General features: G+C 42.5%; 1 protein-coding gene across 2 annotated transcripts in view; it reads left to right on the top strand.

The window, feature by feature from the left end:
• The window catches only part of LRRC49 (leucine rich repeat containing 49), a 231,849-nt gene that overhangs the window by 114,186 nt on the left and 91,067 nt on the right, over positions 1-26,596 (top strand). For both annotated transcript variants that reach the window (XM_008151368.3, XM_028160350.2), the window contains one exon: positions 10,040-10,187. In XM_008151368.3, the coding sequence (XP_008149590.1) occupies positions 10,040-10,187 (148 nt within the window). The remainder of the gene's footprint in view (positions 1-10,039; positions 10,188-26,596) is intronic.

Below are 26,596 nucleotides of genomic sequence, written 5' to 3'. Positions count from 1 at the left end.
TGCTGTTGGCTATTGAAGGTCTTTTTTTTTTATTCCAGATGAATTTTTGGAGAGTTTCTTCTAGATCTTTGAAGTATGTTTTTGGTATTTTAATGGGGATTGCATCGAATCTGTAGATTGCTTTGGGTAGTATGGACATTTTAATGATATTGATTCTACCAATCCATGAATATGGTATGTTCTTCCATCTGTTTATGTCTTTCTCTATCTCTTTTTTCAATGTCCTGTAGTTTTCTGAGTGCAGGTCTTTTACCTCCTTGTTAAGTTTATTCCTAGGTTGCTTAATTTTTTTGGTGCAATGGTAAATGAGATTTTTTTTTTTTCGTTTCTCTTTCTCTGAGCTCATTATTGGTGTATAAAAAGGCCATAGATTTCTGGTTGTTAATTTTGTATCCTGTTACATTGCCAAATTCATTCATTAAGTCTAGTAGTTTTTTGATGGAGTCTTTGGGGTTTTCTATGTACAGTATCATGTCATCTGCCAATAAGGACAGTTTTACTTCTTCTTTTCCAATTTGGATGACTTTTATATCTTCTTCTTATGTGATCGCTGTGGCTAGCACTTCCAGTACTATATCGAACAGGAGTGGTGAAAGTGGGCATCCCTGTCTTGTTCCTGTTCTTAGGGGAAATGAGTTTAGTTTTTTTCCCATTGAGTATGATATTGGCTGTGGATTTTTCATATATGGCTTTTATTATGTTGAGGTACGATCCCTCTATTCCCACTTTGCTGAGAGTTTTTATCAAGAAAGCATGTTGGATTTTTATCAAATGCTTTTTCTGCATCGATTGATATGATTATGTGATATTTGTCTCTCAGTTTGTTTATGTGATGTATTACATTTATTGATTTGTGGATATTGTACCATCCTTGCATCCCTGGAATAAATCCCACTTAGTTATGGCATATGATCTTTATAATGTAATGTTGGATCTGATATGCTAGAATTTTGTTGAGGATTTTAGCATCTATGTTCATCAAGGATATTAGCCTATAGTTCTCTCTCTCTCTCTCTCTCTCTTTTTTTTTTTTTTGTAGTGTCTTTATCGGGTTTTGGAATTAGGTAATGTTGGCTTCATAGAAAGAGCTTGGAAGTGTGCCTTCCTCTTGAATTTTTTGAAATAGTCTGAGGAGGATAGGTTTTAGTTCTTTGAATGCTTGGTAGAACTCCCCTGTAAAGCTGTCCAGACCAGGGCTTTTGTTTGCTGCAAGATTTTTTTTTATTTCTTTATTGATTAAGGTATTACATATGTGTCCTTAACCCCCATTGCCCCCCACACCCCCACTCATGCCCTCACCCCCCTGTTGTTTGTGTCCATTGGTTAGGCTTATATGCATGCATACAAGTCCTTTGGTTGATCTCTCCCCCTTACCCCCACCCTCCCCTTCCTTCCCTCTGAGGTTTGACAGTCTGATCAATGCTTCTCTGTCTCTGGATCTCTTTTGTTCATCAGTTTATGTTGTTCATTATATTCCATAAATGAGTGACATAATGTGATATTTGCTGGAAGATTTTTGATTACTGCTTCAATTTCTTTGGTAGTTATCAGCCTATTCAGGTTTTTTGTATTCTTCCTGATTGAGTTTTGGGAACTTGTATTTTTCTAAGAATATGTCCATTTCGTCTAGGTTGTCCAGTTTTTTGGAATAGAGTAGCTCAAAGTATTTTTTTATACTCCTTTGTATTTCTGTCATGTTGGTTGTTACTTCACCTCTTTCCTTCTGATTTTCTTTATTTGGGTCCTCTCTCTTTGCTTCTTGGTGAGCCTGGCTAAAGAGTCATCAATCTTGTTTATCCTTTCAAAGAACCAGTTCTTAGTTTTATTGATCTTTTGTATTGTGTGGTTTTTTTTTGGTCTCTATGTCGTTTATTTCCACTCTGATCTTTATTATTTCCTTCCTTCTGCTCCTACTGGGCTTTTCTTATTGCTCTCTTTCTAATTCTTTGAGTTGTAGGGTTAATTTGTTACCATTTTTAAAAATATATATATTTTATTGATTTTTTACAGAGAGGAAGGGAGAGGGACAGAGAGTTAGAAACATCGATGAGAGAAAACATCGATTAGCTGCCCCCTGCACACCCCCTACTGGGGATGTACCCGCAACCAAGGTATATGCCCCCGCCCGGAATCGAACCTGGGACCCTTCAGTCCACAGGCCGACGCTCTATCCACTGAGCCAAACCGGTTTTGGCATTACCATTTTTTGTTTTGTGTTTTTTTTTCAGATAGGCCTGTATAGCTATGAACTTCCCTCTCAAGACTGGTTTCACTGTGTCCCAAAGATTTTGGATTTTTGTGTTTTCATTGTCGTTTTTTATCAGGATACTTTTTATTTCTTCTTTGATCTCTTTGGTAACCCAATCATTGTTTGATAGCATGCTATTTAGCCTCAAGTGTTTGATTTTTTTTCTTTGTTTTTATTGTAATTGATTTCTAATTTTATGCCATTGTGATCTGAGAAGATGCTTGATATGATTTCTATCTTTTTGAATTTGAAGAGACTTTGACTGTGTCCCAATATGTGGTCTGTCTTTGAAAATGACCCGTTTGCGCTTGAGAAGAATGTATATTTTGTGGCTTTGGGTGAAATGTTCTGAAGATGTCAATTAATTCCATCTGATATAGTGAGTCATTTAGGATTGATGTTTCTTTGCTGATTTTCTGTTTAGAGGATTTCCCTAGTGGTGTTAGTGGGTTATTAAAGTCCCCTACTATGACTGTATTGCTGTCAATCTCCCCCTTGTTATCTTCTAGAAAATTTTTTAATGTATTTGGGTGCTCCAGTATTGGGTGCATATATGTTTACCAGAGTTGTATCTTCTTGTTGAATTGCTCCCTTTAGTATTAATGAAGTGGCCTTCCTTATCGCTTGTTATGGCTTTCACTTTGAGGTCTAATACCCCAGCTTTTTTTTCAAGTTTAAATTCTTTAACTCTCATTTTTGCCTACCAGGCTTCAAAAATATCCTACCTTATAATAGAGAAACATGCAAATTGACCGCACCTCCGCTGTGCCCATGATTGGGCCTGCGAGAGGCTGGGGGTGGGACTCTGGGTGGCCTATCCGGCCGTTGAGAAGACCAAGATGGCGGCGCCCAATCCTCTTAGTTCCCGGGGTCCCGGGGGCGATCGCCACCCGGGGGGGGCGTGGCCAGGCCGAGCCAGGCGCTCCCGGGGGTCCTGGGCGGCGATCGCCACCCGGGGGGGGCGTGGTCGGGCTGAGCCCGGCGCCACCCAGGGGGGCGTGGCCGGGCCGAGCCAGGCGCTCCCGGGGGTCCCGGGCGGCAATCGCCACCCGGGGGGGGCATGGCCGGGCCGAGCCCGGCGCTCCCGGGGGTTCCGGGCGGCGATCGCCACCCGGGGGGGCGTGGCTGGGCCGAGCCCGGCGCTCCCGGGGGTCCCGGGCGGCGATCGCCACCCGGGGGGGCGTGGCCGGGCCGAGCCCGGCGCTCCCGGGGGTCCCGGGCGGCGATCGCCACCCGGGGGGGCGTGGCAGGACTCGCCCAGCCGCTCCCAGGGTCCCTGGGAACATTGCAGGCATGTGGTTGCTGAGACCCAGACCAGGCCTCTGGCCACAGATTCATAGCTTTGCGGAGACCTAGGGCAGGGATCTGCCTCATCTGCAGAGAGACAGAGGTTCTGCAGTGCCCCCAAGATGTGGGTGGGCCCAGCCAGGGATCAAGGGGCATGGAATGACTCCTGGCAGAAGGGCAAGGACCCTCACCCCTGAGGCGGGGGTTGAGGGGTGGAGCCACCTCAGTGAAGGGGTGCTGCACTGCAGGGTACTGGACTGACTGAGGTGATTCAGAGAAGCTCCCAGTACTAATGGGCCTCGCTCAGGCGGCCTCACACTTCAGAGGCAGTGACTCCTGCTCCTGCCTTCACCCAAAAGCAAGCTCGCTACACCCTGCCCCATAGCAGAGCATGCCTAGGCAGTGAGTGGGAAGCCTTCCACCTGCTTCGGAGAAGGGGGGGCAATAAAGAATGGGGGGAGAGGAAAGAATGTGGAGCATCCACAATGAAGAGGTGCTTGAGAAAGAGGCTCGGAAGCCTGACTGGAAGGTTTGTTCTGTTTGCTGGGCCGCTGCCCCTTAGGAAGCGCAAAGAGCATGGCTCTGAGGGCTTCCTGAGTCAAGTTCCACAGCCAACTAGAATTGGCCTCAGTTTCCTGGTCTGTAAAATGGATGAAGCGTGTCCCAGTGCCTTCACTGAGCTTTGATGGCCAATTGAGATACTATATAAAGAAAATGAGGGAAGAAGTGAGAAAGAAAAGGAAGGACAAAAAACACAAAAGAAAGATTGAAAGGAACCTGTAAACCCATTGTCACTTAAATAGGGAATATAGTCAGTAGTGTTGTAATGATGGTATGATGCCAGGTGGGTACTAGAAATATCGGGGAACACTTTGTAAAGTATATGATTGTCTAACCACTATTCTGTAACTAATATAAAACCTGAAACCAATACAAAATAATGTTGAATGTAAAGAAATGAAAATTGGAGTGAAATTTTTATAAATTTCAAAGTTTAAATAAAAGCTGTAAAGGGAGGAAGGGGAGAATAAAAAGTGTTTTTCATTTTGCCACTTCATTAAAAAGACAGTTGTCTTTATGTGGTGCTTTTATACTTTTCTAAGTCATTATCTCATTTTAATTTCTGGGCAACTTAAAGACAAGATAAGTATTCCCTCCACTATTCAAAGAAAGGAAATCTTGGTGTCTGGTCCTAATGATTCAATCGTCAAGCCCTTATTGTAAAGCAGGGTTAGTAAAATTTTCTGTGCAGGGTCATATCTATACTAATAAAAGCCTTGGGGGTGATCAGGCCAGCAGGGGAGGGTATTTGGGGGCAATCAGGCCCGCAGAGGAGCAGTTAGGGGTCAATCAGGCCAGCAAGGAAGCAGTAGGGGGCAATCAGGCAGGTAGGTGAGCGGTTAGGAGCCAGCAGTCCCGGGTTATGAGAAGGATGTCCAACTGCAGGATTAGGCCCGATTCCACAGGAATCGGGCCTAATCCTGCAGTTGGACATCCCCCGAGGGGTCCCATATTAGAGAGGGTGCAAGCTGGGCTGAGGGACACCCTCCCCAGTGCACGAATTTCGTGCACCGGGCCTCTAGTCTATATATATAAAAGGCTAATATGCGAAATGTCCCTTTGCCCATCCAATCAGTCGCAATTATGCACACTGACCACCAGGGGGCAGACGCTCAATGCAGGAGCTGCGAAGCTGCAGTGACTTGGCAACGGAGGTTCTTAGGTGATGCACCCCGAAACCAGAGAGGAGGGAGCCATTTTCTCGTGGGGCCACGTAATTCTGCCTTTGACCATGGGTTATGTTGTTGCTGGGGCACTGTCGGCCCGGAATCTGGCTTACTACACACCTGCTTTTGCGTTCCACACACCCTATTACTGCAACTTTGCAGTGTGCCCTCTCATGTGAACTCTGGGACCCCTCACGGGATGTTGGAGAACCGGTTTCGGCCCAATCCCTGCAGGCCAGGCTGAGGGACCCCACCTGCTGTAAGGACCCTGCTCACTCTGCAGACGCCCTTCGAGCCATAACGCCACCCTAGGTGCGGCTGGCTGGGGAGGGACCACAGGAAGTTGGATCCAGGGTGTGTCTGTCCCGTCTCGCCCAGTCCCACCCACGGGCTTCCTTCTACTTAATTTCCTTTCATTGTGCACGAATCTGTGCACCAGGTCACTAGTCTTCCCATAATTACCTAAACATGCCTCAAAAACTATGATGTGCATATAAATAATGAGATTTAACTTTTAGATTGTTAAAGATAAGCTCTGAGGTAAAATAATGGATAACAGAGTCTTTACCTTGAATGAAAGGAAAACAAACTAGAAATATTTAAATGTGACAATAAAAACACTTTATTCTTATAAAAGACCTTGCCTCAACTTTCATTGTGAAAAATAGGCTTTTTACTCTACCATAAATATTTTATATTCCCTACCTTTTCTTAACATAGGCAGAAAGGGTATTAAATATAGTTCCCAGAAAAAGAAACTACTTTTAGTCTTAAGTGTTCACATTAGTTATTTGAATATTCATTAAATGAGTTTTACCAACCTCATTTATTTAGGTATTATTTGGAAAAGAAATTATTCCTTTCTTTAAAAATGAATGTCCCAATCAAAATTCCAGCAAGTTATTTTGTAGATATCAACAAGGATGCTAAAGTTTATATGGAAAATCTAAGGCCTAGAATAGCAACACAAGGAACAAAGTTGGAGGACTCGCACTAACCTATTTCAAGACTTAGATAAAAGTACAGTAATCAGGACAGTGTGGTATTGGTAAAAGAATAGACACATATACCAATGGGACAGAGTAGAGGGCCCAGAAACAGACTCACAAAAATATAGTCACGTGATCTTTGACAAAGGATCAAAGGCAACACAATAGAAAAAGAACAGTCTTTTCAATAATTGGTACTGGAACAATTGAATATTCATATAAAAAAAGTGAATCTAGACATAGAACTTATACCTTTCACAAAATTAACTGAAAATTGATTATAGACCTAAATATAAAATAAAAGACTAGAAAAATTCTAGAAGAAAACTTAGGAGAAAATCTAGGAAACCTTGGGTTTGCAAATGTATTTTTAGATACAACACCAACGTGTGATCCAAGAAAGGTAAAATTGGTAAGTTGGACATCATTAAAATTAAAAACTTCTGCCCTGTGAAAGACACTATTAAAAGAATGAAAAGACAAGTCGCAGATTGGGAGATGTATCCACTACATATATATACATATTTTAAAAACTCTTAAAACTCAACAATAAGAAAACAAAAACAAAACATTTTAAAAAATAGGCACAAGATTGAAACACAGAAAAAGATGTGCAGATGACAAATATGCAGATATTTGTTTCTAATACCATTCCCAGTATAAGGAACATGGATCTTTGGAGAGAAGGCTGATTCTGAGACTGGGGTAGGATATCCAATATAATCCTATATAAAAAAAGCCTAATATGCTAAGTATCCGGTCGTCTGTTCAACCAATCAAAGTGCAATATGCTAATGATATGCTAAGGTTGCTCAACCACTCGCTATGATGTGCGCTGACCACCAGGGGGCAGACAGTCAACCGGTCAACCAGTCACTATGACGTGCACTGACCACCAGGGGGCAGATGCTCCGACCGGTAGGTTAACTTGCTGCTGGGATCTGGCCTATCGGGACTAAGCAAGACAGGCTGGACATACCCTGGAGCCCTCCCACGGTCCCTCCCTGGCTGGCCAACCTCCCACGTCCCTCCCCGGCCCTGATTGTGCACCGGTGGGGTCCCTCAGCCTGGCCTGCACCCTCTTGCAATCTGGGACCCCTTGAGCGATGTCAGAGAGTCAGGTTCAGCCAAATCCTGGCCAGGCCAAGGAACCCCACTGTGCACGAATTTGTGCACTGGGCCTCTAGTATATAATATGAGCCTAGAGAATTTTGTGCCAGAAAGTAAGGAAACACACACACACACATACACCACACACACACACACACACACACACACACATTAATGGTGGGTGTATGTCAAAGACACATAGGAGCCAACTGAAAGAGCTTTCAGTGGCCAAAGCTGGAACAATTTGAACAATAAAATAAATAAAGTAGTATTGGATTGTAACCCAACATATAAAATAAATATTCATGATATCCTACCTAATAATAGAGTAATATGCAAATCGACCGTACCTTCGCTACACCCACCAGCCACGCCCACCAGGAAACCATCCTGCCGGAGGCTTTTCCGGCCTTGGGCACCAGCGGGGAGCCTGTGACGGATGGCAGGCAACTGGCGGTCGGCTCCTGCAACAACCAGAGGCTGACCCAACTGGAAGTCATTGCTGGCCCCGCCCCCAAGCAAGCGGTTAGGGGCAATCAGGCAGGTAGGCAGAGGGGTTAGGGGTGATCAGGTAGGCAGACCAGTGGTTAGGGGTGATCAGTTAGGCAGGCAAGTGGTTAGGGGAGATCAGGTAGGCAGACCAGCGGTAGGGGTGATCAGGTAGGCAGACAGACCCTCACTGGGCTGGCCCCGCCCCCAAGCAAGCTGTTAGGGGCAATCAGGCAGGCAGGCAGAGTGGATAGGGGTGATCAGGTAGGCGGACCAGTTGTTAGGGGTGATCAGGCAGGTAGGCGAGCGGTTAGGGGCAATCAGGTAGGCAGACATCCCCTTGCATGGCTGGCCCCACCCCCCAGCAAAGAAAGAGGGAGGCCCAGGCCAGCCAAGCCATTGCACCCCAGCCTGTCGCCTGCAGAGGGAGGCCACCAGTGGCAGGGGAGGGGAGGCAGTGCTGCACAGATGGCAAGCAGTGGCAGCGGCGGGGGGGGGGCCAGCTTCCTGCAGACCTGGGAAGGAAAGACCTGATAGGCCCTGATCTCAGGCCAGGCCTAGGTACCCTACCCGAGGGGTCCCAGATTGTGAGAGGGTGTTTGGGCTGAGGGACGCCCCCGAGTGCATGAATCTTCATGCACTGGACCTCTAGTAAATAAATAAATGGTAGAAAAAAGACAAACCTCCTAGGAAGAAAAATTTCAAATAATTTATGTAGATAGTTGGCCCTCAAGGAGGGGAAACTCAACTTCCTATCCCTAACTATGGGCTGCTGATAATGACTTTCTTCCAATGAATTCAGGGGAGAGAAGAGTAAATTCACATTGCAGAAACCTGAAAAACACTACCTCAGCCAGGTCATCAAGGTCAACTTTAACAGTGATGTCATGTTAGTTAATAGTATGTACCTCAACCCTTGTCTAATCACTAGAAAAGCATCAGACAAATCCAATACAGGGGCATCCTACAAAATAACTGATAAGTGTGCTGCAAAATGTCAAGATTGTCAAAAAAGAAGGAAATTCTAAGAAATTGTCCCAGCTAAAAGGAACCTAAGTTGACATGACAACTAAATGTAATATGACATTCTGGATGGGGTCCTGAAACAGAATAAGGACAGTAAGAAAAAGCTTAGGAAATCTGGATAAAATATGGACTTGAGTTAATAAGAATATATTAATACTAGAGGCCCAGTGCACGAAATTCATATACCATAGTGGCTGCCGCTGTCAGGTGGGGCCTCCCTTCCCCTGGCTGCCTGCTGCCACTGCCAACCAGGGCCGCCCTTCGCACCTGCTTTGGCCTGGTGCTGCCTGCTCACTTGCTCCACCATCCTGCAGCAGTCCCACTCTCACCTCCACTGCTCATCACCATGTTGCTGATGCCCACCGTGTTCCATGCCGCTCCGTGGTGGTCACTGCAGGTCTAACTCCTGGTTGGTCAAACTCCAACGCGTGGGGAAAATTTGCATATTAGCCTTTTATTATATAGGATTAGTGCATTAATTATTTTAAAAGTATACTATCCTATATAATAAAGAGGTAATATGCAAATTGACCATCATGGCCACCCCCATGTCATCACAAGATGGCTGCCCCCATGTCATCACAAGATGGCCACCACAAGATGGCTGGCAGGGGAGGGCAGTTGTGGGCGCTCAGGCCAGCAGGGGAGAGCAGTTAGGGGTGACTGGGCCAGCAGGGGAGGGCAGTTAGGGGTGACCGGGCTGGCAGAGGAGGGCAGTTGGGGGCAATTGGACCGGCAGGGGAGCAGTTAGGTGTCGATCAGGCTGGCAGAAGAGTGTTTAGAGCGTGATCAGGCTGGCAGGCAGAAGCAGTTAGGGGCGATCAGGCAGGCAGGCAGGTGAGCGGTTAGGAGCCAGCAATCCCGGATTGTGAGAGAGATGTCCAGCTGCCGGTTTAGGCCCAATCCCTATGTCAGACATCCCCCAAGGGGTCTCAGATTGGAGAGGGTGCAGGCTGGGCTGAGGGACACCCCCCCGCCCCGTGCACGAATTTTGTGCACTGGGCCTCTGGTACTAATATAAGATGTTAATAATAGGGGAAACTGGGTGGAGAGTATGTGGGAACTGTGCACTATACTCTCAGTTTTTCTGTAAATTTAAAACTGTTCTATTAAACAAATCAAAGTTTTGAAGGTCACAATAACAGTGTTTTCTGTCTCTACAGTTTTGAGAGTGTTTGCTGCCTTGCTGACTCTCCTTCTCTCTCAGACATCACTTTTGATGGCAACCCCATAGCTCAGGAGCCATGGTACAAGCACACTGTTCTTCAGAACATGCTGCAGCTGCGCCAGCTGGACACCAGGAGAGTCACGGTGAGAGCTCCTCCCAGCGCTTACCAGTCTGTTCTCCTTAGTGTGCATGAGGGAATTGGGGATGCTTCTTAATTCTAATAAACTAGGGATTATCATAAATGTAATTATGGTATACTTCAAAATTGTAATTATAGATATTTTTACTTTTCCCGTATTTCCAATGTCATTGAATAGGGCTTTTTAAATTCCTAGCCTTATATTTAAATTAATTATTATGCTTGTTTTTCATTTTTGCTTAATATCTGACTAATAATTTACTTTGTAATGGGTAAGAATTCCATCGGTAATGGTTAAGAACATAATGGTTAAGAAAGTGGGTCCTGGAGCCAAACTATTTAAGGGACATAGGAGCCAACTGATAAAGATAAACTCTGAGGTAAAAGAGTGAATCTAGACATAGACATTATACCTTTCACAAAATTAACTGAAAATTGATTATAGACCTAAATATAAAATACAAGACTAGAAAACTTCTAGAAGAAAACTTAGGAAACCTTGTGTTTGTGACTATTTTCTAGTTGTATGCCTTCAGCAGTTTCCTTAACCTTTCTATACCTCATTTTCTCAAAGTAAAATGGGGATCATAATTGTATTATGTTGTTAGTTGTTAGTAAGGTAAAATAAAGTATTGAACAAACCTTAGAACAGGTGAAGCTACTATGAGGTATCATACGGAATTGTTTTTGATGCTATACCTCTCAAGGTAATTATTTATTTTCTTATTCATTCTACTCCACTCTACCTATTCTACTTAGAGGTTTTGATATGGTTTCTCATCTGAGTGAAATGCTGCATATGATATCTTGTTTATTGGTATACAATGTACATTAGCATATTTGGGGCTCCAAGACGTTCTGGAAGAAAGAAACTTGACTTAATTAGTTTCATTGCATCCCAAGTTAATTTTAATATTTTATTTTCTCAGAAAAGTCCTTTTAATAATCTCAGACCTAAGCTTCTACTTGTTTTCTTCTTAATGCTTCCAATTTTAATTGCATCTTGAGTGATCAGCTAAGTTTATTCAATTGCCAGTTGCCTCATGGCCTGTATACAGCTTCATAATGTGTGCAGTTTACACCTCTATCTCAGCAGTGTCATGGACAGATAAGATGGCTAGCAGAGTTAAGTGGTGATGAATTCATGAACACCAGGGATCTGGTAGGTTCTGCCTCTCTCTGTTCCAGCATGGCTCTTTGTTCTCTCAGTTTGTTCAGATCTATACTGTCAACACTGTTTCATACTTTTACCCTATCTACATGTCTTTCTTAATTAGGCATTTTGGCTACTTTTCATTGTTCTTCCTGAGGAAGTTGGTATGAGTGGGGTAAGAGGTGAAACTAACCCATTTATATAAATTAGTACTTAATTATGTACAGTAAACCCTTCATTTTGTGGACCTCAATTTAACAGACTTCGGATTTAGACATAATTTCTGGTCCATATGTCATATGTGAAAATTAGCACCCTGTTAATTTTTAAATGCTTTTAACCAAGATTTGCTTATAATTAAACTAACAGGTTGTTGTTGATTTTTTGTTTTAATTCACTGTAATTTTTAACAAATTTTAGCAAATAGGCCGTATGGTGGAAAAAACACTGTAGTAATTTCACCAACATAAATAAATATTACACATCTACCACTATAGTCTACATCTCTTAAACAATGTTGGGCAAATGATTAGCAATCACATCAAATCACGTGAGGTAATTGGTTCTGTTGTCGCATGGCATGACTTTCTGTGGCAGTTTAACGCATACCAGCTGATATTCCAATGTGCACTGAGCCATGCCCCAGCTGTGTGCATTTGTTTATTCTCAGTGATTGGTGAATGCATGCATTTACTAGATCTATTCAGTTTAAATTTAAAATTACTGTAATACATACAGAAAACTTTTCTGTGAATTAAACTTTTCATACATACTTAACTTTAATTATACAACATGTCTACACTAGAGGCCTGATGCACGAAATTCATGGCTTCCCTTTGGCACCCAGGACCTGGGCTTTCCTCCAGCCACGGGCAGGCACCCAGGACCTGGGCTTCACTCTGGCTGCCTGCTGGCATCTGGGACCCAGGTTTCACTCTGGCCGCTGGCAGGCACCCGGGACCCAGGCTTCCCTCCAGCCCTGGTATCGTCTGGAAGGACATCTGGAATGACATCCAGTCTAATTAGCATATTATACTTTTATTATTATAGATAAGTTAAAACAGGTAAACCAACTAATTTGTCAATTTTTTAACATGTGCATTTGGAAAACCTGCTTTATTATATAACGGACTTTTGGCTTTAATGGACACCCCCTCAACCAAATGAGTCCATTATATAAAGGTTTTACTGTATTGTGTTCTTATAGTGAATGTATGTCAGTCTTGTCTCCATAACTAATGTCCTTACAGAGCAGAAACCATTCTTCTTTTTCCTTGTCTAATACATACAAGTGTTCTGTACATGTTTCTTATCTTCTCTATCTCACTCAGTGCAGAAAATGTAATAATGTTCAATAAAGATTTCCTGGTTCAGTGATATTTACCCACTTCTATGCCTTAAATAAAGGAGAATAAAACTGTATATAGTCACTGTTCTTGTACAGTCCATAGAGTATGTTTGCCTGGTGAGGAAATGAGGGAAAATCACCTGGGGTGGGAGCAGGGCCAGCTGTTCTGCTAAATACAGAGCAGCAGTACTTCACATCTGCTCTTCCACTGTTTATTTTAGAAATTTAAAAAACTCTTACATGGAAATAATCTCAAAGTTACAGAGAAGTTGTACATATAGTACAAAGAACTTTTTTTTCTTATACTGTTGTCAGACGTGGATCAGGACCAAGGCAGGTCTGCCAGGCCAGTCTGGAAATGGGTCCTTGCAAAGTTGCAGAAAAAGCATTTTGGGGCTCATGCATAGGAGGAGTTGAGGTATAGTGGCAAGATTTATTGGAAAGGCATGCACGACATAGATGCCCCTGCAGAAGCTGCTGTACTGCCTCCTTCATGACCAGGTGTGTCAGCTTCATCTCACTGTGGAAGAAGTCTAACCTGTGGAGCCACACGTCTGCACTTGTGCTCACTCAGGAGAAGGGCCAGGACCCAGACCTGCTGTGCCATTACCCTGGCATTCAGTGAGACAGTGTGCACCTTGAGCCTTTGTTCGGCTTTGATTGTATTTTCTTGGGCTTGGGATAGAGCAGGCTTTCTTTCAAATGCTCCAATTTGTTCCTAATTCTCCTCTGGCTTGTGCTGGGCCCTTTCCCTATCCAATCCTTTTCCTTAATCTTCCGGGGTTCCATACCCTTATCCTATCTTGTCCTTTTCCCAGGCTAGACTCCTCTCCTTTAGGGTGGCCATTTTGGCTCCTACTGCGCATGCCTCATAGTTTTGCCTCATCATCTGGCTTCTGTGCATGCCTCAGCAGAGGAATTTCCCCCTCTCTGTTTTACCCCTTCCCCTGGTTTAGTCTGTGGAAAGGGGCTGGTAATTCCCTGGGGAGATTGGAAAGCTGGTTCTTCCTCCCTATTCAGAGGGGGGAAGAAGGGATGTTAATCCCCTTGGCAGGGCAATTCGGCTATCCTCTGTGTCTGGAAGCCAAAGACTCCTAGTTAAACCAACTTAATTAGATGTCTGGATCCCTTCTCTTTTGTTAATATCTTACTAGGTGCCTACTGTAACAGAACCATTTGAGAGTAAGTTGCTGACTTGATTCCTCAACAACCCTGGACACTTTAGTGTGCATATCATATAAGCAAAGACATTCTCCTGTGTAAACACAATATAACCAATGAAATCAGGAAAAGAATATGGAATAATTACTAGTGTCAAATTGTCACACCACTTTCAATTTTACCAATCTATATATAAAAGCCTAAGCGACCATCACCACTGAAACAACCGAACGGATGACCGAACAGGCTGCGTGGGGTGACCAGGCTGGCAGGGGGGTTAGTGAGGGATGACCAAACAACTGAACAGCAGGCTGCGTGGGGCAACCAGGCCGGCATCGGGGGGGGGGGGGGCAGTTGGGGGCGACCAGGCCGGCAAGGGGGGGCAATGAGGGGCGACCAGGCCAGCAGAGGGGGGCAGTGAAGGGCAACCAGGCTGGTGGGGGGGCAGTTAGGGGTGACCAGGCTGGCAGGGGGGGCAGTTGGGGGTGACCAGGCCAGCAGGGGGGCAGTTGGGGGTGACCAGGCCAGCAGGGGGGTAGTTAGGGGCGATCAGGCAGGCAGGAAGGTGAGCAGTTAGGAGCCAGTGGTCCCGGATTGTGAGAGTGATGCCTGACTGCCAGTTTAGGCCTAAACCAGCAGTCGGACATCCCCCGAGGGGTCCCAGATTGGAGAGGCTGAGGGGACCAAATGACTGGGCTGAGGGGACCCCCCCCCCTTGCATGAATTTCGTGCACCTGACCTCTAGTATCAACAATATTCTGTCTAGCAAAATGATCCAGTTTGGAATTATTCATTTGTGGGGGCTTAAAAAAATATTAACATTTTTCCTTCTTCTGGCTGGTCCAATAATCAAACAGATACAGATTAATAGGAGGATATGAAAGTTTAATATATGTGCATGGGGAATTTACATAGGCATGAGAATTACATGAAAATTCCAAAGACAGTGAGGCAACATTGGATATATAAAACATTTTTGGACAAAGGAGAAGGGGGTGGGAGGAAACGGGGAATTAGATTTCAGAAATAAGAATGGATGATTTATAGGTAGTTGAGGAAGAGGGAACACACTTTGCAGAAAAACCCTAGCCAGTTTACTCAGAAACAGTGGGACACAGGGAGTACCCACCTGCCTGAAGCCCTCTTATTGACCATACTCACTTCAAATTAGGCTAAGAGATCTCCTTCCTGAAACAGGTTTCTCTATCTGAATCTCTTGAATAGGAAAGGGGGAGGGTCAAAGGTTCTTTCTGAGTCTTTTGTTTCGTAATAAACACCTTAAAATCAGTACACCGGAAAGCAGCTTCAGGGTGGCAGAATTTGGTCCCTTCACATTACATATAGATTTTATTGTCATGTCTCTTTTTCAGGCACAGTTCCTTTATTTTATTTTATTTTATTTCATGACTTTGGTATTTATGAAGATTACAGATCAGTTATTTTGTAGAATGACCCTCAATTCAGGTGTTGGGTTTTTTGTTTTTTTCATGTTTCCTCGTGATTAATTTTTAGCTATAAACCTTTGGAATAAATATCACAAGTGATTTTGCATTCTTCTCTTTGCATCCTATCAAGTGATGTGTAATTTTTATTTATCCCTTTACTGATATTGTTCACTTTAATTAAGATGATGTCTGCCAGGCTTCTCCATGTGAAGTTACTGCTTTTTTTTTGGAATCCAATTCCTCATTAAAATTTCAATATATTTATATTGGGATGGACCATGTTATTTAGTTTAGTTCACTTTTTGTTTATAATTTTATAGTAACTTTAGTGTGGAAAGAATATACCTTTTAAAGACTTGCAGTAACAGGATTAGCATACAATGCCTATGAGCTAGCCACCTGTTTTTGTAAAAAAGTTAGATTGGAACACAGTCATGTTCATTCATTTGTTCTGGTGAGACAATGAGACCACGGTTCTTGTCTTCTTGAAAAAAATATTTCAATCAAGAGAAAAGGCAAAGCCAAGTAAGTAAGAATTTATTGGCCACAGTGAAAACATACTTAAGACAGTGAAACAAGAAAGGGCATCGCAGAAGTAACAGGAGAGACTAGGCTGGGCTGCTTTGGTTCATTGAGAAGTCAGAGAAAAGGCAGCCTTGGAGACAGGTTCAAGGGATTAGCCCGGGACCAGCCACTGCTGCCCATTGCTCCCTGCGGGGGCCTGATGCGGCGGGGGCCAGACATGGCGGGGATCTCCCTTTTCCGCGTCCCGTGCGGAAAGAGAGATGAACGAACCGGTTCTAAATGGAGGCGGCCAGGGATTGAGAAATACTAGAAATAAAGAAAACAAGACGCAGAAATAGATTCATGAAGCTGGGAGCTGGGTGGATCTTTCTGTGCCTGGCTGAGGCCACAGAACAGATCCAGACTGCAAAGCTGAGGCTTTATTTATAATCAGGGACAAACAAGGCAATTGACAATGTTCTTGTAAGTTTGACTTGTTTTGGCAGCACTTGCTGCCCCTCCCACAGCCCACTAGCTACCCAGGAAAGATCTAGGGATCAGTTACAGGATCAGGCTTAATTATGCTTACAGGGCTGTGCCCTCCAAGCTGGGACTTGTTTGTGACTTTGCCAGCAGGTCAGTCCAAGGCTTAACCCTATAACCGCTTCCTACAGCTCCCCTGGTTGCAAGTCTGCTGGAGTCCTAGAGGGAAGAAAGGGTAAGGGAATGGCATGGGCATGCTCCCCTGGATGAGAGCTTGCATTTGGGTCCTTCATCCTGAACATATTTATCTCTCTTGCAGGTGGATATCTTAGGGGAGATCTCAGGGGAGGATCTCAATAGAATAGTCATTAGTTTATAAATGTGCTCTTTCAGGGTGGTGGTCTTCACTGATTAGTTGGTGCCAGGGCAAGGGGTCATTATTCAATGCATCTGCTCTTGAGGCAGCGAGGGCATCATTTGTCTGCTTTTACTGCTTTTCTGGGCGTGGAGCTAAAATATAACTGAGGCCTAGATCTTATCTTTAGGGAGTTAAAGGACAGGGGGCCTAAACCACATTGTTAGCGATATGAAGTGTCAGGGAGTCTGAACTGCAAGACCAACACTATGGAAGGTCAGGTGGTCCAAACTAAAGGACTAGTGATATGCTAGGGGAGGATAGGTTATCCTGGAGGTGAGGTTCTTGTTTTCCCAGTCAGGCATCTGAGGCTTTCTGCCCTGGTGACCTTCTGTATCTGGCCCATCATCCTTGCTCTGCTCAGGTGTGTCTAACTGCCTATAACACATTTATATACTATCTATGTCTGCTTTGATGCTGCAATAGTAAAATTGAGTAGTTGCTAAAGAAACTATATGGTCTACAAGCCTAAAATATTTACCATCTTACTAGAAAAATTTGCTGACACCTGTTATATAATAATTTTTTCCTCTTTAAAAATGATATCTTGCTTGAATTTTATGTAATTTACTAGAGGCCCGGTGCACGAAATTCGTGCACGGAGGGGGGTTGTCCCTCAGCCCAGCCTGTACCCTCTCCAATCTGGGACCCCTCAAGGGATGTCCGACTGCCCGTTTAGGCCCGATCCCTGGGATCGGGCCTAAACGGGCAGTCAGACATCCCTCTCACAATCCAGGACTGCTGGCTCTCAACAGCTTGCCTGCCTGCCTTCCTGATTGCCCCTAACCGCTTCTGCCTGCCTCTCACAATTCAGGACTGCTGGCTCCCAACTGCATGCCTGCCTGCCTTCCTGATTGCCCCTAACCGCTTCTGCCTGCCAGCCTGATCACCCCCTAACCACTCTGCTGCCAGCCTGTTTACCCCCAACTTCCCTCCTCTGCTGGCCTGGTCACCCCTAACTGCCCTCTCCTGCAGGGTTGATCACCTCCAACTGCCCTCCCTTGCAGGCTTGGTCCCTCTCAACTGCCCTCCCTTGCAGGCCAGGTGCCTTCCAACTGCCCTCTCCTGCTGGCCATCTTGTGGTGGCGATCCTGTGTCCACATGGGGGCAGGATCTTTGACCACATGGGGGCAGCTATATTGTGTGTTGCAGTGATGATCAATCTGCATAGTTCTCTTTTATTAGATAGGATCGAGGCCTGGTACAGGGGTGGGGGCCAGCTGGTTTGCCCTGAAGGGTGTCCCTGATCAGGGTGGGGTACCCTTGTGGCATGGGGCAGCCTGAGCGAGGGGCCTGTGGTGGTTTGCAGGCCGGCCACGCCCCCTGGCAACCCAAGCGGAGGCCCTGGTATCTGGAATTTATTTTCCTTCTACAATTGAAACTTTGTAGCCTGGAGCAGAGCCAAGCCGGGGGCTCCCTCCGAGGCCCGCAGCCATTTGTGTTGGGGTTATAATTGAAACTTTGTTGCCTTAAGCGGGTGGGCCCAGCCAGGGTGTGTGGAAAGCTTTGCTTCCCCTGTTTCCGGCGGCAACCCTGGCCTGCTCTCTCAAGCTCCATTCTGCTGCCATTTGTTTGAATTTGTTTACCTTCTTTAATTGAAACTTTGTAGCTTGAGTGGAGGCTTAGGCCTGCAACGGCTGGCAGAAAGCTTGGCTTCCTCTGTTACCTAGGAAACCTTGCTCTCTGTGGCTGTAGCCATCTTGGTTTGGGTTAATTTGCATGCTTTCTCTGATTGGATGGTGGGCGTGGCTTGTGGGCGTGGCTTGTGGGTGTGTCGGAGGTATGGTCAATTTGCATATTTGTCTATTATTAGATAGGATAATGTAAACATTCTAGCTGAGGTGAATTACACAAACATCTAATGAACTTCTATGAACAAGGGCTGTGGTTCCCAAACTGTGTGCCAAGATGCTGTTGTGAACTCACAGGGACACTGTGGAACACTTTTTTTTTTTTTATATATTTTATTGATTTTTTACAGAGAGGAAAGGAGAGGGACAGAGAGCTAGAAACATCGATGAGAGAGAAACATCGACCAGCTGTCTCCTGCACACCCCCCACCGGGGATGTGCCCGCAACCAATGTACATGCCCTTGACCGGAATCGAACCCGGGACCTTTCAGTCCGCAGACCGACGCTCTATCCACTGAGCCAAACTGGTTTTGGCAGGAACACTTTTTAGTTTTAAGGAAAACACAGTGATATCTGGTATTTATGAGTTACTGAAAAACTTCCAGCTCAAGGTAGTTTATCATTTCAACATTAGATCACACTATATTTCTCTCTCTGGCACCATTTCTTTTCAAAGCTGACTTTTCAGTGGTTATTGTCATCAAAACAAATGCCATGTCAAATTACTGGTAGTATGGAACAGGAAATGAAGGTGGCAGTGTCCAATCTAATTCCAGTGTTAGAGAAGTTGTCTAGTGCCCCACAGGTACACATGTTCCATTGGTAAATAATTGTGGCTGTTTAAGAGTGATATATTTTTTCTTTCAGTTTATATGTATTATTGTTTTCCAATGGCTACTAAGTTGCTAGAACATGAAGACTTGTTAAGTTGCTTCCTAGCTATAGTAAACAGAGCTTTAGCACATTTCTTTTGACTTAGAGGCACTGTGAAAAACTTTCTGAGACAGTCTTAGTCACTTTGAATTGAAAAGTTTCTGTACTAGGGTCTATGTTAGATACTAGATATGTTAAGATCAGACTTATAATTTCTGCCCTCCCATTAACTTACAATCTAGTGCAGAGGCAGTCATGCAGCCTGATTATAATTCAAAATGACTAGTTAGATAAGATAGATTGATTGATGGATATGTGTATGTATACACACACACACACACACACACACACACACACACACACATACACACACACACACCGCAATCATATCAAAGAGCAAAGTACTCCTATCAGAGAAATAGGATAAGTTCCAAAGGAGAAAATACTCGAGTTTTGAAGAGTGGCAAAGAAGAAGGAGGAAGTATCTGTGAAGAATGTTCCAGGGAGAGAGAAGGTGTGCAAAATGCAGAGGGGTGCTGAGAGACTATAGCAACTGATAGCAGTTCAACATGGCTGAGCAGTGAGTACATGGGGGAGACTAGCAGGAGCAAAGGATAACAGGCAAGGACGAGGCCATGAAAGGCATTTTATATCATAATAAAGTGGTTAGATTTTTGTCATGATCATAATAAGAAGCTCTTGAAGAGTTTAAGATAGTTAAATTGGCATTGCCTATGAAAAAGATTATCTCTCTGAGTAGCAGCCCAGAGGATGAATTGGGGAGGATGGGTTGGGTGGTGAGATGAGAAGCAGGGAGATAGTCAGGGTTGAGAGCTTCTAGGGCTCCGGTCCAGAGGAATGGCGAGAGATAATGTGGTGCTAAGAGGTAATATGAGTTGTTGGCTTCAATGCCTGTTTTGCTTTGTTAACAAGAATGGCTTTTAGTATGTAAAGAATAGAAATAAATATTAATAAGGTAAAAGTGAGGCCTAGGACAGGTGAATAAATAAGCTTGAATCCAGACCCATCTAGAGCAGGGGCTGACAAACATTATCTGTAAGGACCTAATTAGGCTTTGGGGCTATACAAGCTCTGTTGAAAACTACTCAGCTCTGTCATTGTGGTGTGAGAGCAGGCATATACAATTCATAAGTAAATGAGCATGGCTGTGTTCCAGCAAAACGTCATTTACAAAAGCAGGTGGCAGATTAGATTTGGCCTGTGGGCTAGAGTTCACCAATCCTTGATCTAGAACACTGAATAGACATAGTGAATGAATTGGTAAACCACTGAAAGTTATTTCTGAGAAGCAGTGTTGAATAATGGAGTGGCCGGAAAGTGTTGAATAATGGAGTGGCCGGACAGATTTGGTAATCTGTCTTTTTACCAAAGAAGGGAAGAATGTAAATTCCACAAATTGTAATAATAAACTTGATGTTGATTATGAAAGAAAACTACATTAGATTATTAAAAGAGGGATTGTGAATACTTAAGGAATTGATCACTAGGAGGCAGCATTAGTTCACTAAAAACAATTTACACCAAAGTCATTTTTCTATTTTAGATATTATAAATAGTCCCTTTCAGAAGAGTGCTATAGATAGATAGTGTTTTGGTACTTAAGCAAAGTATTTGACAAGTCTTTTATGAGATCACTTTGGACAAATTCTATGACAACATGGTTAAGTGGATTTGTAGTTCAGGTATACCTATAGAACATGATTAATTGATTAATGCCAGCCTGTAGAGAAATCTGTACTTGTAGGCTATGAGGCTTTTCCTCGGGCCAATTCTATTTAACATTTGTGATTAATGACTAGATGATAATGACAATATTTATTTTATTCTGATAAAGCACGTGAATAACAGAAACTGGAGAAGTTAGAGATCCTGATATATTGGTTGATCAAATCAGAATCTAAAAGTAGACATAAGGATGATACTGCAGGTCTTCAGATATTTTCACAACTATCCAATAAGAGAAAAGACACATTTTGAGAGGCTAGAACAAGGACCATTGTATAGGAAGTTCTGGGAGACAGGATTTTCTTCTTTTTATTTTTAAGGCTGTATAATTCTGAAACAGACACAATGCCTAAAGTCTTCACCTCAGACCCACATTTAGTTGGCTTAATGTGAACTTATTTATAATTTGCTCTCCAAAAAGTGGAATCGCCTACCTGAAGCAGAAGTGAGGTTTTTTTCTTACTCTGATGATGTGGTCCCGTTACTAATGCTTACCAATGTGTTCTGGTTCTCCTCCTTTGTTTGACATATGGAAAGAGGATACTTCCTTTCCTCTTGCTAGATGTGGTCATGCAATTTGCTTTGGCCCATGAGATGTGAGCAGAAATAATGTATATAATTTCCAGTCAGAAGCATTTAAAAACTTACGTGTGATTTTTCCATGCCTTTCTTCCGTGGTCATTGTGGAAGCATATGATGAGTTGGAGATACTATCAGATCACAACACCTAGGAGTACTTAGCCAATTTATGGAGGACAGTTGTAGTGTTCTCTACATGATCAAGAAATAAACTTTTCTTATTGTAAGCCAGTGTAAGCTGTGAAGTTGTTATAACAGCATAACCTAGCCTGTTCTGGCTTTTACCATCTTTGGTATTTAACAACTAATAGCCCTGGGCCAATAGAAGTCAGGTGACAGGGCTTCTAATGTTCAATTGGACATTAACTATGACCCTAGCAAAATCAGTTTCTCTGTAAAACAAAATTCTTTGAATGAAAAATATGGACCATCTCTTCTAGACAAAAACTCTGTGATTTTAAAATCACAAAAAACACAGTCTTTTATCTGTTCTATTGTTTTAAATGATATGGTTAAAAGCCCACATTGACATTTACTTTTTTAATTCCACATAAGTTGCTGTCTGTATTAGTTAGGACCATTTTTTAATTTAGTTTGGAACAAACTTCTTCTCATACAATACATGCATTGTTTTAGAATCTTAATAATCTACTAATAGAGTATAATCCAGGTTATCAAACATCTATTGAATCACTGTACTTCTTTAAAATCATTCCTATACTAGAATGATTTCTGGATTCTCTATTTCTATAATAGGTCTCCAAGACAAACTGAAATGTGGAAAAAAAAAGTATTTTTTAATATTTTTTTGAGTCCCAGCTAGATCCCTTTCTTTTGCTACATAAAGCGTTTGGCTTTTATCCCAGAAATTGAACTATTATCATAAAGATGCCAGAATTTCACTCTTTTTTTGTCTTAGCAACAGAGTTATAGCTTATCCTTAAAATTAGAGGTTCATTTTTTTGTTTCTAAGTTTAGTTACTCTATAAGTATTTGGGCTGAAATACAGACATCAGATATATAAATTCCTTAAAACACTCAATATTTGAATTGATTTGGCATATATCCAGTTTCCCTAGGTTTGGCTTTCCTTTGAAAGCCCTACTGTCTTTAATAGAAGCTCAGATTCTTTTAGAAACTCTGATGGAATCACCTAGTAAGTATGTGTAGGACGTGCTCCATACAGCTCTCAGTGATGTTTGAAATTGGCTCTTTAAACAACCAATCTGTTCCTAGTTCACGTTTTATACATTAGTCAGCAGTTGAACATCAGTATAACTTGCTCTTTAAAAGTTTGTTCTGAAATAATTTATACTTAATTGGCACCAAATCAGTGTTTACTGAACAAAAGAATTTAATATAAGTATTAATCTAGCTATTTTGTGAAGCTAGGTATCAAAGTTTTGAATTTTTATTTAGCTTATTTCTCCTTATTATCTCTATTCAACCTTACATTAAGAATAAGTATATTCTGTGTGATAAGATGGCTGCCGACGGGAAGACAGACTGCAAGATAGTGCGTGAGTGAGAGAACTAAAGAGTGTGTGGTTGCACGGGGAGTGTATATTTGTGGGTGAGGGACAGCTATACTCCAAGGGACTGTTGGGGATTGCCAGACAGGGTTCCCCTGACCGGGCAGCCTCCACTGCTACTGAAATCCCTCCTGGAGCAACCAGCTCTGACTCGGAGACCGCGCCATCTTTAAGGGGAGAGTGGCTGTTATCAGAAGCCTAAAAATCCTGGGAATCTACACCACCACCACCCAGGGAACAGCTGTGAACCCAGGAACACGGGACCCCAAGCAGCACCAATACGCAGACTCAGATGAGCTCTGCACCTTCTCACAGAAAGGTCAGATTTCGCCTAGGAAAAGGTGAGGTCTGCGATCCAGGCAGGAGAGAGAAACACGCACAGTGGGAGCTAGAGGTTCCAGGGAAGTCTGCGCCCCAAAAAATCCACGGCCTTTGGGGCTAGCGTTATCTGCAAATGTGGAAGTGTATCTGCAGGGCTGCTAACAGAAGGGAACTCTAAAAAGCAACCCATGGCTGAACTGGGCGCAAAAGGGCAGCCTAAAATTTTAAGTGTGCTGGCTGCTTAGAGCCAGGGGAAAAAAGACTGCACAGACTTGCACGCAGTGCCGGAGGGTAAAAGTCGCGAGTTCGCGCACTTATTCTGGCTCTTTTTTTTTTTTTCTTTCTGTTTAAATCCTTGCTTTTGATTACTAAGCCCAAAACATAGGATCACCCAATTGGGGACACTCTCACAGACGGCAGGGGAAAGTTGTTTTTCTGGAACCTGGGGATCAGAGCTGGGAGAAATGATCAGAGAACCAGCTCGGGGCAGTCCATACTCACAGACCAGTATTAAGTGTGACAGGAAAAACAAAACCTAAATACTGGCTAGAGAGGACTTATAGCCCCAGAGGTCAATCCAGAAACACTGCCACCCAGGGGTTGAATCACAAATTGACTCTTGTGTAAACACAAATAAAGGAGTCTAAGAAACAAAGAAATATGGCCTGCTGGAAAATCAGGACTGTGGTTTACAACACAGAGGAGCAGTGGAACACAGGGAACTTCAATACTGTCCTGATTACAAAACAGGAAACAGGCGAACCAAACAGAACAGTAGAGGAAGTGAATGACCTCACTACTGCACATTTTTATTTATTCATCTTTTACTTAAGAAACTAAATTCTTTATCTTTTTTCCTCACTTGATTTTACCTTTTTAATTATTATACTTTTATCTTTAATCAGTATTATTACTACTACTATTTTACCTTATTTTTAAGTGTCATTTTATTTTCGCTTTATTTTATTTTGGGATTAGTGTTCTACATTTTATTTTAATTTTTCCTTTAGCATCATTTTACTCTATCTCAACTTTACCTTTATGCCAACACTCTCTTCCTCACTTTTTCCCTTTTGGTGTTGTGTTTTTCTTACCCTATTCCTGCTTTAGATTTTCCCTATTCCATCTTTTTACCCCCTGTTAAAAATTCACCATATTTATATATCTAATTCCTGATCCCCTGCTGTAAGTCCATACACACCTCTCTCTCCTCTTTCTTCACTATTCAAGAAGATAGAAATCATATCAAGTATCTTTTCAGATCACAATGGCATAAAACTAGAAATCAACTACAATAAAAAAAAAAATCAAACACCTGGAGACTAAATAGCATGCTATTAAACAATGACTGGGTTACCAGAGAGATCAAAGAAGAAATAAAAAGCATCATGGCAACAAACAACAATGAAAACACAACAATCCAAAATCTATGGGACACAATGAAAGCAGTCTTGAGAGGGAAGTTCATAGCTGTACAAGCCTACTGCAAAAAACAAGAAACAATGGTAATAAATTACCTAACCCTACAACTCAAAGAGTTAGAAAGAGAGAAACAAGAAAAGCCCAGCATAAGCAGAAGGAAGGAAATAATAAAGATCAGAGCGGAAATAAATGAAATAGAAACAAAAAAAATACATAAAATCAACAAAACCAAGAGCTGGTTCTTTGAAAGGATAAAAAAAAACATAAAATCAACAAAACCAAGAGCTGGTTCTTTGAAAGGATAAAAAGATTGATGAACTTCTAGCCAGGCTCACCAAGAAGCAGAGAGAGAGGACCCAAATAAACAAAATCAGAAATGAAAGAGTTGAAATAACAACCGATCCCACAGAAATAGAAACAATTATGAAAAACACTATGGACAACTCTATTCCAACAAAATGGACAACCTAGATGAAATGAACATATTCCTAGAAAAATACAAGCTACCAAAACTCAACCAAGAAGAATAAAAAAACCTGAATAGGCTGATAACTACCAAAGAAATTGAAACAGCTATCAAAAATCTTCCAGCAAACAAAAGCCCTGGTCCGGACGGATTTACAGGGGAGTTCTACCAAGCATTCAAAGAAGAACTAAAACCTATCATCCTCAGACTATTCCAAAAAATTCAAGAGGAAGGCACACTTCCAAGCTCTTTCTATGAAGCCAGCATTACCCTAATCCTAAAACCAGATAAAGACACCACAAAAAAAAGAAACTACAGGCCAATATCCTTAATTAACAAGATGCTAAAATCCTCAACAAAATTCTAGCAAATCGGATTCAGCAATACATTAGAAAGATCATACACCATGACCATGTGGGATTTATACTGGGGATGGTACAATATCTGCAAATCAAAAAATGCGATACATCACATAAACAAACTAAGAGACAAAAATCACATAATCATATCAATTGATGCAGAAAAAGCATTTGACAAAATCCAACATGTTTTCTTGATAAAAACTCTCAGCAAAGTGGGAATAGAGGGATCATACTCAACATAATAAAAGCCCTATATGACAGACCTACAGCCAACATCATACTCAAGGGGCAAAAACTAAACTCATTTCCCCTATGAACAGGAACAAGACAAGGATACCCACTTCACCACTCCTGTTCAACATAGTATTACAAGTACTAGCAATAGCGATCAGACAAGAAGAAGAAATAAAAGGCATCCAAATTGGAAAAGAAGAAGTAAAACTGTCCTTATTCGCAGATGACATACTATACATAGAAAACCCCAAAGACTCCATAAAAAAACTATTAGACCTAATAAATGAATTTGTCAATGTAGCAGGATACAAAATTAATGCCCAGAAATCTATGGCCTTTTTATACACCAATAATGAACTCACAGAAAGAGAAATGAAAAAAAAAAAAACCAATCTCATTTACCATTGCACCAAAAAAATTAAGGTACTTAGGAATAAACTTAACCAAGGATGTAAAAGACCTGTACTCAGAAAACTATAGGACATTGAAAAAAGAGATAGAGGAAGACATAAACAAATGCAAGAACATACCATGTTCAAGGATTGGTAGAATCAACATCATTGAAATGTCCATATTACCCAAAGCAATCCGTAGATTCAATGCAATCCCCATTAAAATACAAATGGCATATTTCACAGACATAGAACAAACTCTCCAAAAATTCATCTGGAATTTAAAAAGACCCCGAATAGCCACAGCTATCCTGAGAAAGAAGAACAAAGTTGGAGGGATCACAA

The sequence above is a fragment of the Eptesicus fuscus genome, chromosome 2 (genome assembly GCF_027574615.1).
Source record: "Eptesicus fuscus isolate TK198812 chromosome 2, DD_ASM_mEF_20220401, whole genome shotgun sequence".
NCBI classification, from domain to species: domain Eukaryota; kingdom Metazoa; phylum Chordata; class Mammalia; order Chiroptera; family Vespertilionidae; genus Eptesicus; species Eptesicus fuscus.
Note: the sequence above shows the minus strand (reverse complement) of the source record. Positions and strands in the feature narration are given on the sequence as shown.